This window comes from Mauremys reevesii, linkage group 20 (genome assembly GCF_016161935.1).
Source record: "Mauremys reevesii isolate NIE-2019 linkage group 20, ASM1616193v1, whole genome shotgun sequence".
NCBI lineage: Eukaryota > Metazoa > Chordata > Testudines > Geoemydidae > Mauremys > Mauremys reevesii.
In genome coordinates, this window is record NC_052642.1 from 6,379,502 (window position 1) to 6,396,158 (window position 16,657).

General features: G+C 49.2%; 1 protein-coding gene across 4 annotated transcripts in view; it reads left to right on the top strand.

Annotated features, from left to right (window-relative positions):
- Positions 1–16,657, top strand: part of DTX2 (deltex E3 ubiquitin ligase 2) — a 58,492-nt gene that overhangs the window by 17,442 nt on the left and 24,393 nt on the right. For all 4 annotated transcript variants that reach the window (XM_039507672.1, XM_039507671.1, XM_039507673.1 and 1 more), the window contains one exon: positions 12,868–12,926. In XM_039507672.1, coding sequence (XP_039363606.1) covers positions 12,868–12,926 — 59 coding nt within the window. The remainder of the gene's footprint in view (positions 1–12,867; positions 12,927–16,657) is intronic.

The window sequence follows — 16,657 nt, forward strand, 5'->3', positions numbered from 1 at the left end:
AGGGGGCGACTGTGTTGTGACTGGGTGCAGAGGTGGGTGTAGGAGTTCTTCTCGATCATTTCATTGTTCTGCCTTTAACAGCTGCCTAGGGTGACCAGATGTCCCGATTTTTATAGGGACAGTCCCGATATTTGGGGCTTTTTCTTACATAGGCTCTTATTACTCCCCACCCCGTCCCGATTTTTCACACTTGCTGTCTGCTCACCCTAGAGCTGCCCCACTTCTGTGTCATGGTGTTACATTTCTTGGAGTGGTTCGTGCCCCCGTTCCCAGGAAAGCAGTGAAGCTGAGCGTGCCCTCTCCTGTTTATCTGTTCAGAGAGGGAGGAGACTCCAGTGTGTACCTGACCTGATGAGGCTCTGTAAACTGACAAGCCAATGTGCACCTCTCAGCCCTGTTCTCCTGCTTGCTTCCTCTCTGGGTTTTAGTGCGACACGGCTCTTTTGTGACACATCCCATTTTTGCTCCCTCCCAGCAGCAGAAGTGTCAGCCTGACTCAGTTCCCCAAGTGGAACAAGCTGATGTCCTCCTTTCTTCAGAAACATTCCAGCCTGCATAGGATTCTTTCCCTTTACAAATGGCAGCAGCAAGAGGTGGATTGTTAGTTGTAAAGCACTTTCCGTTCCAAGTGTTTTGCAAACAGAGAAGAGCTAAGACCGCAAACCCCTCCCACCCAGGAGGTAGATCTATGTTCCATTTTACAGATGGGGAAACCGAGGCACAGATGGGCCTTCCCCAGGGTCACACAGCGGGTCAGCCACAAGAGTCAGGAATACACTCTTCTAGGGGTTTATCAATACTTGAAGGGGGCGGGGAGGAGCCTGCAGTAGCGAGACTCAACTCAGAGCCCGAGTTATCTGTCGGGCTAAAAATAACAGGGTAGACGTTGGACCCCGGGCTCTGAAACCCAGTGAGCAGGGTGGGTCTCCGAGCCCAGGCTCCAGCCCAAGCATGAATATCGACAATGCTATTTTTAGCCCTGCAAGCCCTAGTCAGTGGATCCAGGCTCTGAGACTGTACCGCCAGTTGTGTGTGTGGTTTTGGGGCTGGTGTGGTTTTTTTGCAGTGTAGACAATCCCTGAGACTCGCTGGCTGGAGGCATATTTTTCCGGTGCAGAGGTTCTCCAGTTCTCCTGACCGCTGTTGCTCTTGTATGTCGCTTATGTGCCGCTTTTATGATACTTCAGATCCTTCACCCATCAACAAATAACATCTCCCGTCCTCTCTCAAACTACAGAACAAATAAGGGAGCGCTACACAAAGCTATTCCTGATGGAGAATCAGATTGAGTTGAAAGGAAAACTCCAATGTAATGTGGTCACTGCATCCAAACTGCAGAGCTCTGTTGATCACTAAATAATGTTTCTTTAAACTCTCCGAGGTGCAATTAACACTCCTAGAGGAAGCTGCTGTCTCAGCAGCCTTGTTGTGGTGCAAAATCAGATTGAGCATTCCTGTCCCATTGGAAAGCATTCGGAAGTCAGGGGGCTCATTTCCCAGCTGTTATGATCTTGGAATCGTTCTGGTTTCTCTGCACTTTCTAAAGAGCTGAATTTTCTCAGTCCTATTGTGCATCATTTGGCCAGGCCTCATGCGGAGAAGTGCAGTGTGGTATCATGTGCACTTCCCCCAGTAGCGGAGAGGACAGCTGAATAGAGATCCCAAAATAACGGCAGGCAGTGATTTCTGAAAACTGTTTCAGAAATTAAGCTGCTGCTTATCTGTCCCGCTATTTTGGGCATTGCCCAGAGACCCCTGCAGGTTGCCGTTTACAAGTTGTAATGTAGCTATATGTAAAAAATGAATTGTTGGCTATACAAAAGGCCATGGTTTGCAGTACACTTTGCTGCAAGGACTCTCTCAGTTCATGGGCCAGTTTGTTACCGTTGCATTCCATCTCTCCGCACTGCCTGCTTTCTGCTCAATAAAACACAAGAAACCTGCTTGGCCTGTTAAGTCAGTTTCAGATGCTTGAAAGGTGCAGTCTGCATGGTCTGAAGATCACAATGCCAGGACCCAGGCAATGACTCCAAAGAGATCTCCTTGGCTCTCTGGAGGCTTTCTTTCCTCTGTCCACAACTCCCCTGCCCCCAGCAGAATTCAAAGAACTCCTTTGGGACTGGGTCGGGAGTCAAGAGACTTTGGGTCTTTCCCCAGTTCTGCCTTTGAGTTTCTGTGTGGCCTTGGGAAGTCACCTCACCACACTGTGCCTCAGTTTCCCCATTTTCCAGGTGGGGATAATATTGACCTTCCTCTGTAAAACGTTTGGCGCTATGTAAATGAAAAGCACTAAATATTGTTGGCTCTTAGATTTGTGGTTTAAAAAGGACATTACCAAAACTAGGACTAATGGAAACGTTTTTGTGACTGTTTTTGTCTGATTTCCAGTGACAACAATTCCCTGTTGTGGATTTAAACCTCCCCTAGCAGTGTTTGCAAAGCTGTTTGTGGACCCAACACGTGATTTACCTGTGGGCCCGATCCTGCAAAGTATTACCCATGTAGCTGTTACTCGTGTGAGTGGCCTCCTGGAAAGAAAGTGGGAGAACTTCATGTCCAGTGAAAGTTTGCCTGAGCCCATGTGTTTGTAAAGTGCTGTGTCCGGTCACAGAGCTATGTAGCGTCTGTTAGTCTATAAGGTGCCACAGGACTCTCTGCTGCTTTTACAGATCCAGACTAACACGGCCACCCCGCTGATACAGAGCTATGTGTGTTTCACTGTAATAATAATAACATCGTATGTGTGCAGGAGAATCTGAACACGAACTTGCTAGTTCACTGGGCTAGTTGAATTGTCCAGGCTGATCCAGTGTAAAAATATAAACAACATGAAGGTTGAATAGTCTATAGGACTTTTAAAGTGCTTTGTATTGTTAATACAAGAGGATGGTAGTAAGGGGGATTTGAATGGTTTTTTTAAAATTATTTTTGAGCCTCAGTGTCCTGATTTTAAAAAGAAACATTTACTCTGATTTCTGATATTGCGGTGTTATAGTCTACATTCAGACGAGACGTTTACAGATGAAGCCCTGGCTGAACATTAAATCTCTAGCATTTTGCATATGAGGAAAAGATTCTTCCTGTCCCAAATTCCCCTTCTCTTTCCAAACTACTACACAGTGCGCTAGGCTATTGGCCTAGCTGGCTGCTGACTTTCCTCCCCAGAGGTGGCTGCATTTCAGTGGGGCATTTATATACATCGTTTGCGAAGTGCGTACTGAGCCATGTAGGAGGAGGCTTTAGGAACGAACAGAGAGGTACTGCAGACATCACCCAAAGACAGACCTTCCCTAAGACTAGGTTAGGTACTAGCAGTAGGGTGGTCAAGTATCAGGGGGCGACGGTGTTAGTCTGTATCCACAAAAACAACAAGGAGTCCGGTGACACCTTGAAGACTAACAGATTTACCTGGGCATAAGCTTTCGTGGGTAAAAAAACCTCACTTCTTCAGATGCATGGAGTCCTGTAACTTTCACTCCATGCATCTGAAGAAGTGAGGTTTTTTACCCACGAAAGCTTATGCCCAGATAAATCTGTTAGTCGGGAGGGTGGCGTGAGCTCTTTGTGGGATACTGTTTCCTGTACTAAACACACAGCCGGTTTGGAAACACTGGTTCACAAACAGAACCAAACTGTTCTGTCATCTCAGGAGCATTAAGGGATGCTCAGATAAGCTCACTCCTAACTAATATGCTTTGTCACTGATGCTGGACTGGATTGATTCTTAATCCCCACTGAGCAGCATAGTACCAGAGCGCCCGAAGAGCCATTGCATTTCCTTCTCTTCCCCACGTGCACTAAGCTTTTGGGACCCATTGAAAACTGCTCCCTAGGGCCGTGGTTAGGATTTGGACTGAGTCTCACAGCCCTGGCTGTGAGCTGTTAGTATATCAAAGGTGGCTTTGGAGGAAGCTGGTCCGTCGCCTGGCAGGTGGGGGTGCCCACTGGTGAAGCCATGAAACGGGCTGACTTTACTTGCAGACAGTGTGGTGCCCACAACATTCACAGTAATCCATGGCCCATTAAGCCTTGTAGAGGGGTTACTTGATCAGGCATCTGCTGGGAACAATGCAGCACCACAGGGAATATGGCTTATCCTTTCAGGGTCACTGGAGGGGTGTGGGAAACGAGAGACACCTGCAAAAGGTGAGACAGGAGTGGTCCTACCTGCAGACTATGAAATCTGCCTTTGTGGCTTGACCCTAGCTCATTCCAGATCATCCTCTGGCTGTTAGAGTCAGTGCATGGAGCAGGAGAGAGCCACTGACATCGCTGTGAGGAGAGTGTCAGGCCAAATTTGGGGGACTGGAACTTGGTTTGGAAGGTGAGAGTTTTGTTGGCTTTCTTCCTGTGAGCTTCTGGCTGTGGAGGTTTCTGCCTTAGCTGTGGGGGGGGTTGGAGGGGTGGGGGGGGATGATATCTAATATTAGCCTGTATCCTAGCCATTCCCTTGTCATTTGTTTCGGGTGCACTCCATGTGAAATTCACTTGAAAAGCTGGTCCTTGATTTGATGCTGGCAGATGGCTATCAGTAGAGCTGGGGGAGACTCTGGGGCGGCTTGCACTGATGGGGAGAGGACAGTAGCTTCGGAGGAGTAAGCTCAAACCCTGGGATTCAGGAAAGGATGGGCAGTGCAACTCTTCGTGTCAGAGGATGTTTCTGGATGCCTTGTGGCATCCTCCTAACTCTGGATTTTGAATCTCTGGGGGTTTTCTTGTGTTCTCCCTCCCCCGTCTGACCCTACACACAGGGATTCAACGGGAAGGGGGACAGTGAGGGTAATTTGGGCCTGAAATAGCAGCAGATGTAAAAGGCAGGCTGTGAACGGGACGATTTTACCCCGAGCAGACAGCCCTGGATGGCTTCTCCCTTTCTTTCCACATGAGTCGGAAGCCCAGTTAATTATTCCTGTCTGGGGTTCTGTTCTCCAGCTTGTGAAATTCCATTTTCCAACAGAAAAGATTCTAATACCCCTGTATTAGAGGAAACCCGAGCAGCCGACTCTCACAATGTGTTTCATTTTACTTCTAGCTGTGACATTCCTGGGTTACTTTATACACTAGATCCCCCCTCCTCCCCTTTCCCTCCTCAGCTAGGCTTTGTTTCTGCAAAATGTTTCTTCTTTTCTTCCCTCACAGTCCATATGCGTCTCCTCCTTTGTCGCTTGTACATTTCAGGGGAATGTTAGTGTTTGTGGCTGATTCAGTGTCAGTGAACATAAGGGCAAGAGCACCGAGCTCTGCTGATGCATCTCCGTTGTGACGGACCCTTGCCAGTTTTGGAGGCCGCGCTCAGAGCCCCGACTGGTCTGATGACCGTTCTGAGTCTGGGTTTTGTGACGCTGACCTGTGTGTACAGGGGGCAGTGAAGAGATTTGGGTCTCCAGAGCAACCACCCAATGAACAGGTTTTCCCTCCTTTCATCTCTGGGTGTTTCCTGTCCAAAGACTTGTCTACACATGGAGAGGGGGGCCCTCGGGAAAGTTAATACGAGTGAATTTTAAGTGGATTAGTTAAATCACATTAAACCCCTGTGTGGATGCTCATATTCAGAATTAAATTGGCGACAGATCAGTGTAGCTTTAATTGAATGTAACCGAATTAAGAAATAGGCAGAGCTGCAACCGTGCGTCCCCCCTGGAGGATACCTAGGTCTGAAACACAATTATAACGTGTATTTCTCTCTACACTGGCAAGAACATGGCAGGTTAGAATATGGTTTGAACAGGGGGAGCAGCTGAACAAAATGCATTAAGTTTACATTTATCCTGGGCAGTGCAGAGGGATTCAACACGTTTTTCAAAGGGAGGTTAAATTCCTGATTCCCGTGAATCATTGCTAGATCAAGGGAATTACAGAGAGGAGCAGGAAACAGTATGGCCCAGTGGGTGGGGCACTGGATTGGAACTCAGGAGACGGGGGTGGAGGGGGTTCATTCTTGGCCCTGCCACTACCCCACTGGGTTGCCTTTGGGAGTCATTTTGTTTCTCGGTGCCTTATTTTCCCATCTGTAACATGGGGGTGGGGACGCCGACCTTCTTTTGCAAAGCGCTGTGAAATTGGCAGCTGCAACACCTCTCTGTAAGAATGGTGTGCTCACTATTCCCACTGCCAGCCGGATGTGTAGCAGCGAGAAACTACAGCACAGTCAGCACCTGACAATTGCTGGCGCCCTGGGCCTGTTGGGAGCTCGGCTGCTTTCTGAAGATAACCCCAGGAGTGGGAAAGGGTGGATTTCAAAGCGCTGGGAACCGCAGCGTAGTAATGCTCTTTGCATCGCGCTGGTTAATTACAGAGAGGAATAAATCGCTGACGGTTGGTAAGAAGCGTCCTTGATGTAATAAAGGAAGATCTAACACTGCTGCGGGAAGCCGCTCGACAACGTAATAATTATAAAGCGGGCCAACGTAATCCCTGATGTAATTCCATTAACGTGACTGAAATTGAACCCAGGGTAGCTCTGGCCCCAAATGTTCAGTTCAGCAGCATGTGGTGGCAGGAGGCTTTCATAGCTGTAAGCTAGTTTCTGTGAGTTTAAAAATCAAAGCGGGGGTGAGTTTACAGTGGTTTGACATACACAGTATTTGCAGATTATGGGTGTGGTGCCGAATACCCACAATTTGCATTGACTGTACTGGAGGTGGGCAGATGTTCAGCATTTGTCAGGGTGGAGCACCATGTGAGAAGCAGCAGGGCGCAGTGGCTAGAGCAAGGAGGAGGGAATCAGGGCTGGGTTGGATTCCTGCTCTGCAACTTCCTCTTTTTCCCCTCCCACCAGTCACCTGTCTGGTCTGTAGACGAGGAGGGAAACGCTTTAGGGCAGGGACTTTCTCACTGTGTTCACATAGCACAGCTGAGATACAAAGAATAGCAAACCACTTTCTATTGTTTTCCATTTTGTTAAAAAACCCTAAAGAAATCTAGCTAGTGTGATGAGAATTCTGTGAAATGGGAGTCCAGAATTTTCATTGTGTGCTACCTACCCAGCCATGCTGCCTCCCAGGAGCAGGTGATTTTACTCCTGATGTTGCTCAGGATTAACTGCTAACGATCCATGGGTGCAGCTGGGAGGTTTGATTCGCTCAAGCCGGCCTGCCAAAAGCAGCCGTGTGGCTGTTGCGGCATGCGCAGTCCCGGGCTATGCGCCTGCGCTCAGACCCAGAGGGGATCCACTTGGGCGGGGATCCACGCTGCTGTTTTCAGGGCACTAGCTTGAGCACAGCTAGTGCGAATCTGTCTACCCGGGCTGGGGCACACACCTCCCAGCTGGAGTGTAGACGTCCCCAGGTGGCCGGGTGTCACAACGCAAAATGTCTCTCTTGAGTGAGATCTGATTTAGACTTCTGTGTCCTCTGTAAAAACACAAGTAGCGGCGAGTTTGGGCCACTCTGAAGCAGGAAATGTATTTTTGGGGCTGGGTTTGTAGTGCTCAGTCTGCTTTCTGTTGTTCAGAATCAGGTCAGGCATGGCCATTTGCATCCTAAGAGAGCAATACAGAGTGCTGCAGAGAGCCTGGGCAACCTTTAAAACATTGATGGAAAGAGGAACAGATCTTCTGTAGAAACAGAGTTTTCCCAAGCCCAGTGATTCTGTCGTGCTGTTGCTTCCTTATTCACATCGGCAGCTTAGCTCTAGTTATTCAGAGCATGGACAGAAGACCAACTGGGTGGGTACATGAGGAGTTTTCTCAGGCTACTAAGGGGTGGGTGGGAAGAGTTTTCATTACAGCCCACTGATTATAGCCACTGCACCACCTTGCTAGCCACACAAGTCAAAGCTTGCCCAGCCCCCTGGGGTTGAGCTCAGGTGGCTAGTTTGAGTGAGTCAAACCTCCCTCAGCTTCAGTGTACTTACAGCATAGCAATGTGGCCTAGTGGATGGGGCACTGGGCTAGGACTCAGGAGACCTTGGTTCTATTCCTGCCTCTGCTACTGACCTACTGGGTGACCTTGGGCAAATCACTTTGCCTCTCTGTGCCTCAGTTTCCCCATCTGTAAAATGGGGATAAAGCCACTGACCTCCTTTGAGTAGTGCTTGGAGATGTACTGCTGAAAAGAGCTAGGTGTTATGGTTCCCATTAAAACAATGCTTCATGTCATGTCCCCATTATAGCCAAGGCACTTTAAGGTAAATTATTGCAGCAAATTCTTCCTGTTTGTGCCACAGTAAAAGCAGTTCTGCAGCTGTTCAGGCTTCTGCTTGACGGGCCTCCACCATCACTCTACGAGCAGCTGTTTGTTCAGGCAGGCGGTACAAAATGATCAGGCATCTGCAAAACATAAGAGAACTATTGTACTCCGAAGGCCTTGGAGTTATTTGACTTTGGGGTTTTAATCCAAGCTTTAAACTTTTACTGTTCCCCAGCTTGGCACTGTTTCCGTTAGAAACACGTGGGTCAAATTCCAGTGGAGCGTAGACATTGCCTACGCCAACAGGAGGAGTTCTCCCATCCGCATCAGTAATCCACCTCCCTGAGAGGCGATGGCTGGGTTGATGGAAGAATTCTGTCACCAACCTAGCGCTGTCCATATGGAGACTTAGATCGGCTTAATTATCCTTCAGAGGGGTATTGCTTTAGGGACGTGCCTGTGTCCTGACCCTTAGCAAGGGCTGCCCCAGTGAGGGGGGTTGACCCACCTTTTCCCCTCCCTGGGAACGTGCCCTGTTTCACAGAGGTACTGTGAGGCTTGCTGCGTTAAAGACGGGGAGGGGCTCAGCGGCTGTGGTGATGGGGGGCTGCAGAACTTTGGCTGGATAGAGGGTGATACAGACCCCAAGCTTTAGGCGTGTTAGTGTGAGTTGCCCAGAGTCGTTGGCACTCTGGTGTCATGGGAGTAAAATCCACTCTGTCCTAAACAGGCAACTGCAGACGAAATGGATGTCAAAGACGGTCTGATTTCTTCCCCGGCGCCTGCAAGGAAGGTGATGCAGCAGTGTTGTCATGTCTGCCTTTTTCTCTTTGAGCATGTATGTGTGGCAGATGCTTTACTTGTTCAGAACGATTTAGTCTGGGTCAAACCCAGTCAGCTCTTCCTGTGCCAAGGTAGAGAGAGCGGCTTTAAAATAAAGGCTCTTAAAACAAAGATGCCGCTGACGTAACAGCGAGTAGTCTCACGGCAAGGCCTCTCTGTCTCGTGCAGCTTCAGACAAGTGTCTGGGAAGTCTGGTGAGACGCGTCGGTGTGCAGGCATCTGTCGGAGACATGGACCGAGGGAAATACTGCTCCATGAGCTTGACTATGTCAGCAGATGAGAGGAGTCTTTGAGGGGCGTGTCCTGCCCCCCAAAATATTACTTCTGCTGTAGCTCCGTTTATGGTAGCAACAGCGGGAGTCTCAGGCTCTGCCCTTTTGCCCAACTCCTTAACATCTCGTGTAGCCGAAGGACAAAATGCTCCCAATTCATTTCGCTGCAGCTTGGTCAGCTGGCTTGCCCTGTGGTTCCCGCATCTAGGGTCAGTCTTTGATGAGTGACTCATTGGCACAAAACTTTATACCCTGGACTGTGGCTTTGAATAGACCCGCAAAACCATATGGTGAGGAGTCTATCCAGCAAGAGGACCCATCACTTCCCTCCATTTCACCAGGCTCGGGTCTGTGACCCTAACGAAAAAATACGCACTAGGCACAGGAGATGGTGTGCTTGTCCTCGTGGGCGTCCGGCGCACATTTTGAGCACAGATTAGCCAATGTTCCACCCTTCTATATACAGTAGCAGTGACAGGAAACCTCGATATATTTGTTCCAGCTGAGGGATTTTGCTTCTGCTTTGCAGGGGGCAGTGGTGCTTTCGCCAGTTCAGCTACTCCGGCGAGGCGGGACGTACAACTACTTAGTGGATGCCGGGTATCTGCATTACTTGCTCTTTCCTTAGCTGGCAAAAATGGGACGTGCAGTTCACCACCAGTGCCCACGAGTGCAGGGTGGTAAAAACACCTGAGCCCTGCTGCTCTTGAGCTTCCAGTGTTGTTACCACCATTGAAGTTGCATTTATGAGGAATTATACATGAGGCACCTCTGCTGCTCTCTCTCATCTGTAGAGGCCTCTCTGGAGCTTTTTAGTACTCTTGCAAATGGGGAGGAGAGCTATGCCGTTCTTGTGTCATTCTCTGAAGACATACCTTGTAAGAGAGCCTCACTTATCCACCCACCTTCCCCGCAGAGCCAAGGATTTGGTTGCATTTTTTAGTGTTTTCTGCCATCCACAAGAAGGAAAAAAAAAGTGAAGTGATAGCACTAGAGTCAGCAACTCTCCACTCGGGGCGGGGGATGAAAAGGCTAGCTGTTGGGGTGTGGGGGTGTGGTGTGTAATGACATGGAGGTGCGGTGGAGCGGGAGATAGCTCCACCCAGAATAGTGAAGCTGGGGGGATTTCCAGCTGTCATGTGCTGGGATCGCAGACCCAAAGCTTAGAACTTGAGAGAACAGCTCTTCCGGATGGGACGTCGCTCTGTCCTGTGCGGTGTTCGGGAGGGAGGAGGCGAGCCCTTTTGGTTCAGGCTTGTCAGCTCATTGATGTTGGTAGAGCGATCCTCAAATTCACCTTCGCTCATTGAGCCTCGAAAACGTTCCTTGCTGTGGCTCTGCTCCTGAGAGGTGACCGGGGAGGGTGGTGGTGGAGGGTAGAAACGGGGTGTGGGAAGAGATTGGGCTAGAGAGGAAAGAGATTAAAAAACACCAAGAAGAGAACTGCTAGGAAGCGGCCAAATCAGAAGAGGAATGTTGTGAAGAATGAAATGGATTTTAGGGTCTAATCCAAGCCCTTGGCAATCCCTTGGGGCCCTTCCAGGGACTTCGGTGGGCTTGGGATCATGCCCTTAGAGAGAGCAGTGAAGGGATGTGTCACTTGAAAAGATTGCGAAATTCTGGACAGCTTAGTGTGAGGAGGAAAACCCAGCCACTGAAATAGCCGGCTGGGAAAACACCATGATGCAGATTCGTAGGGCCAGAAGAAACCATTATAATCCTCTCCTCTGACTGCCCGCAAAACGCAGGCTATAGCACCTCAGCCAGTGGATTCCTGCCTTGAGCCCATAACTTCTGTCTGAGTTACAGTGCGTCTCAAGGCACGTCAGGTAGGAGGAGAAATGGGGGGAGAAAACAGGAAAGTGGGTTTTGAAAGTTATTAACTAGAGAACCTGCTTTGTGCAGTATTTGGAATCTGATTTTTAATGGCGGTCGATCTCATTTCTTTTGGCCTAGAAACAGAAGCTTCTCTTGGCATGTGGGGGGAGAGGGGGGATCGGTCCATCCGTCCCAGAGCCCTTAGACCTCGTGGCCGTTGCTTTTTGTAAAAGTGGTGCTGCCGCTTCTCTTGCTCTAATATCCTGTGCAAAATTGCCCTCCCCTCCGTTGTGCTGTGTGCTTGTGCCTGTTGCTTTCTTCCCTCCACCCCAGAGATGGCTGCATTTCAGTAGTCTTGTATGTGCATAGTTTGTGATGCCCTGTGGGGTTCCTTTGAGGTGACAGGCACTGTGCAAGTGTAAAACATGATTGTTCCTATCTTACACTGAGTGAATTGGGATTGACGGACTATCTCCCTGCTGCAGAGCACGGCCACCAGTCCTCCTTGGCTAATACTCCATCCTAGACTGAAGTGGTCTCTCAACCCCAGTACCTGAAACATCAGAGTTGGATGTTCCCTTTCCATTTATATGGGCCTTGTCTACATGGGCGGCTACCACACGGCAAGCCAGGGTGTGAATCTACTGTGCTATAGCAGGGTCCACACGGGACGTGACTTCGTGGCCAGCTAGCGTGCTGTAGATTCACGCTCTGGCTTGCTGTCCGTGTAGACAAGCCCTTGGTCTCCTTTCCCCGCTCCACATAACCCGGACCCTCTTCCTCCTGCTGTGACCTCTTGTCTGTGTGTTTTCAATCTGCTGCCCTCGCTCTCCTTCCTAATCGGCGGCGGCGGCAGAACACGCTTCTGCGGCCCATGCCCAGGTATCTCAAATTCCGTCCCCTTGCAGGCCGCTGGAAACCCCCTCCCCCCCACAATTCCTAAAGGCGCTAGGCTGGGCTTTCCAAGCGGGGCGGTCAGACTAAAGGGAAATTGGACACCTCACTCCTTTAGGTCTCTTGGACCTCCCATTGCGTTCCCATTCCCATTTCCCAGTGCGGTCCAGTCAGGGGCGGATCTATGTATTTTGCCGCCCCAAGCATGGCAGGCAGGTGGCTTTCGGCGGCATGCCTGCGGGACGTCCGCTGGTCCCGCGCCTTGGGCGTACCCACCGCCGAATTGCCGCTGAAACTGCGGGACCGGCGGACCTCCCCCAGGCGCGCCGCCGAAGGCAGCCTGACTGCCGCCCTCGCAGCGACTGGCAGGGCGCCCCCCCGTGGCTTGCCGCCCCAGGCACGCGCTTAGTGCCCTGGTGCCTGGAGCCGCCCCTGGGTCCAGTGGATAAGGTGCTCGGACTGGGATTCACACCAGACTTCTGCTGCGACTTTCACCTCCCTGTGTTTCATTTTTCCCCACCTGTAAAATGGGGCTCATCTCCATTGTCACGTGCTTTGAGATCTACTGCTGCATGTCACTATATGAGAGTAGTTGGTATTATTATTTTGCAGTGAGGTTGCTTTTATTTCCATTAGCATCAGCCACCAGTGCAGCAAGTCACTGGGAAGGTCTAATGCCTTTCTGCCTTTGCTGTATCCCCCGCTGTACTTTGGTATGCACCAGAGACCTAATTCTGCAGTGATTGACTTTGCTAGGGTACGATGGGAAAATGCAGCTAACACAAGCACAGTTCTCTCAGTGGCCACTGGCCAGAATGCCACGTGCCGCTGAATTGCCCCATCTTGTCTGTCATCCGTGCGGTGATGTTAAACATTTCGTTTTGTTGTTGTTATTTTTTTTTTCTCCCCAGTGTCCCGAATCTGCCGGTCGAGATGCCCAAGCCCAGCAAAGTGAACCAAGCTTTGGCAGGTAATGACTCCTCCTCGATTACTTGTTTTCTCCCTAGGTTTTTTCCCGTTCCTTTGTAACTTGCTTCCACACGTAGCCTCTGATCAGAATCTAGAGTGTCCTGTCGTGTAGACAGGACCTGGCACGCAATAGAGAATAAAGCTAGTGTGTTTGAAAATGTATAGAAAGTGCACACACCAGCGGCTGGTAGGCTTTTCTCAACCACATTGCGGTAAGTACCTACTTGGCTTTGTATTGCTGTTCTTGCTTTGGTAATAGGGTGGGAACGGTCCCACCCTTGTCTTTCTACAATGCTACAGTGTGTAGACTTGTTACCTAGAAGGGCAAAGGCTGACAGAGAGGGGAAGTCGGGCACTGTAGCCTAGGGGGTGGAGTCAAGCATTTGGAACTTGGTTAGCAATGCTGTAGATGAAGCATGAGTTCTCTTGTACCTGCGGGAGGAAGTAGGAGGAGCTTACGTTTGTCATTGGAGTCTGCAGCTCTGACTCGGAATACTCCCAGGTTGCAGATCTGTCAGGGAAGGAGGAATCCATTTTTACATAGTTGCTTTTCAGGGTAGAATTGCAGCCCGCGACTCTAAACGGCATTGCCTGGATAATGATCCCACACCCGTGCGGTTTGCCATGTAAGCACTGCTTGTCTGTGTCCCAGAGGGTGGAAAGCTTGCCGGTATGTTTGCCATTCTTAATTCAGCTAGTGCACAGCAACTGGGATTCTAGTTTGGTAGCATCTTCTGAAACTGGATGCTCTGCTGATCACATGATATCTTCTGCATACTAATGCAGTCCATGCCCTTTAATAATAGCACAGTACAGTGTTGCTGTCCCAGGACAGAACGGCCACAAGGCCCGTATGGTGTTGTCCAATGTTGCCCTTGCATGGCAGGACATCTTTCAGTACGTAACAGAACATCCTCCACTGCTCTCTCCAACTCCCATCCTTTGTTTGGACTGTGGGCTCTTCTGAGCGGGGGAGCTTACCGAGGCGAATACTCCACAACCTGGGTGTGTCCGTCCTCCAGCACAGGGGCCGTGTCTGTAGTCGTGTCCTTGTACATCCAGAAAGCGCCTAGTGCACTATTGGTGCTCTCCAGTTAGTCGTAGCAATGCCATATTGGAAATCATCGAAAAGGTTAAGCCAAACTGATCCCTCCCTCCGCTAAAAATTCTCAAACCTACTTAGTGGACGTGAGACTTTGGGCCAGACTCAGACCTGGTGTAAGTGGCTGACCTCAGTGGAGTTTCACCTTTTTACGTGCTCTGAATTTGGCTCGTTACTATCTGCAGCGACACGTCAAATGGACCCATTCTATAGGCACGTCTAGGTTAACCGTATAGATCCAGATTCAACAAAGCACATGCTGAAAGGTATTGCTGAATCGGAGCTGTATTAATAACCGGCTCCTGGTATGTTCCATATACGGCTCATCCATTCTCAGTCTGGAAGAAGCAGTTGGACTTGAACAGATTGTTCATCCGATGGCATGCTTTAATATAGAGGAACTCCAGGAGATAACCGGTCGATAGCACCAGCCTTTTACCACCCCCTTTGTTTAAAAAGTCACTTTTGCAATCAATTCTTCTATTCTTGTTGGACGCAGGGGATGCAGGAACAAGAATTTTAAAACTTTTTTAATCTCTTTAGTTTAAAAATGAGGCCAAGGTCTGCAAGATCATATGTAAAGCAACTGACAAGATGCACACTGCACTACTGGAGCCCAGAAATGCTCAGACTAGGGCGCGATCAATGGGCAAATGCTAGCTTCTAAAAGGCAAATGCTCCTCTTGTTTAGATCTGAATCTTTACAGAGCCTGGCTTTGACTGGGGCGGAGGGTGGTCATCTTTAACGGAAGCACCATGTCGCCTTTTGTTCAGTGTAGCAGCCTTTAAAAGGTCTGAGGGAGCTACAGCAGGACACAATTTTTCTTTTTCAGCAGAAAATCTATATTAGAACATGATTGTGAAAGAAGTCACAGAGGAAGGGTGTGGGTAGCTTAACTAGTCTGTGTAAGGAAAGAAAATGCCCAGGAACATCTCTGAAGAACAGAAGGTAGTGGAGTTTGGGGGACAGGAATACTGAATTTCATCAAGGCTTTACTTGACATAGCCTTTAATTGGTGACCTCTCTTTCCCAGCTTATTTGGCTACTGTGTCTTTGGTAACTTTAGGACCTCTCTTTGGAAACTTGAAAAGCCTCTGTTGATCTTGATTCCCCAACTTTTCAGGCTTCAGATGACTCAATAAGGCGAAGATCCCCTCCTTGGACACCTTCTGAGCTCCACTGCGCGGTCCTCAAACTATTTTGTTCTGTGGATCAGCAGGAAGGTCTGTGCAGGTCACTGGAGAGCCATAGAGCCATGTGAGAACCTCACAGAGGCAGTTCAGTGACGGTCTGTACCACCAATCTTAATAGTCTGCTCATCGTTGGCTGTGCAGAGAGACCCCCTTCTGGGGTGAAAAAAGCAGGCACCAAACTAAGCCTAGCCAGCTGCTGTAGAGTAATAAATCTATCGCTATGCTGGATTCTCTCTCATTTTGGCCATTCATTAGGAAACTAGTTATATTCTGGGACGAATGGACTGGTGTCTCAGGAGCTTTGGATACCAGTCAGAGATGCTCCTCCACATGTTGGAAGCGGGCCTAGTAACTAAAAGTAACACCATACTAAAAGTACACTTTGGGGTTCTTTGTATTTACCTTCTGGTTTTTGATACGTTAAGGCCCCTGGTTTCCAGCGTTAAAGCTCCATAACCATGGAGGTCAGGAATGATCTTCTTTTAAAACGCAAGCTGAGATTCTCATGTATCCACATGATTCCAGGGGCTGGGGCTTTGAAAAAAAAACAACCAAACCCTCAATATCACAAGATCAGTATCAGAAGATCAATATCAATCTAACATTGTGAGAGTTGGCAATACTGCGTAGGGTCTCCATTGTTGTTCAAAGGACAGTTCCGGTCCCTGGGCAGGTCTTGACATTTGAACAAAACCTGGCAGCCGGACGAAGTGACGAGTTCTGGCTTGCTCACGTATCCAGCCTGTACGCACACAACCTCTGCCCCTGCCACACTCCGTTTCATTGACGGGTGCTCCCCATCTTCAGTCCTTGCACAGCACAGAACAGTAAGAATTTCTTTGAATGGGAGACCAGTTAGATCCTTGATTGCTGTGACCATTGCCAGAGGTGAGGCTAACCTGGCTTACAACACACATGTAGAAGCAGCAAAGAATCCTGTGGCACCTTATAGACTAACAGACATTTTGCAGCATGAGCTTTCGTGGGCGAATACCCACTTCTTCGGATTGATTGGTGCCGCTGCAGTGCTGTATGTGTCGCACGGCTGAGTAGCTCTGAAAATACAAACCCATCCTGTTCCTAGACAAAAGTTTAGTCCTCATTTGCCGCTCTCCTGCAGTGGGAAATCTGCATTCCTTAAAAAGCTCTTGCCACTCACTAGCCAACTTTAAGGAAAACTTAGTTTAAATCACGAATTATCCTCGTGCTGTTTCTTCTGTTTCATCCCCACGTAGATCAGCGTGGTAATAGAAAGAGCCAGAAATACCTTCTTTGAGCCTCGTAATACGTGCCCTGGTTCTAAGGTGCTGGGCACATGCCTATAAATACTTGTCATTAATGGATACAAAAGTAATTGGCTCCCTCATGTTAAATTGATGCCAGGAGCCCCAGTGATGAGGCAGAGTTAACAGTGTCACTGGGTTGCAGTCGGAAGG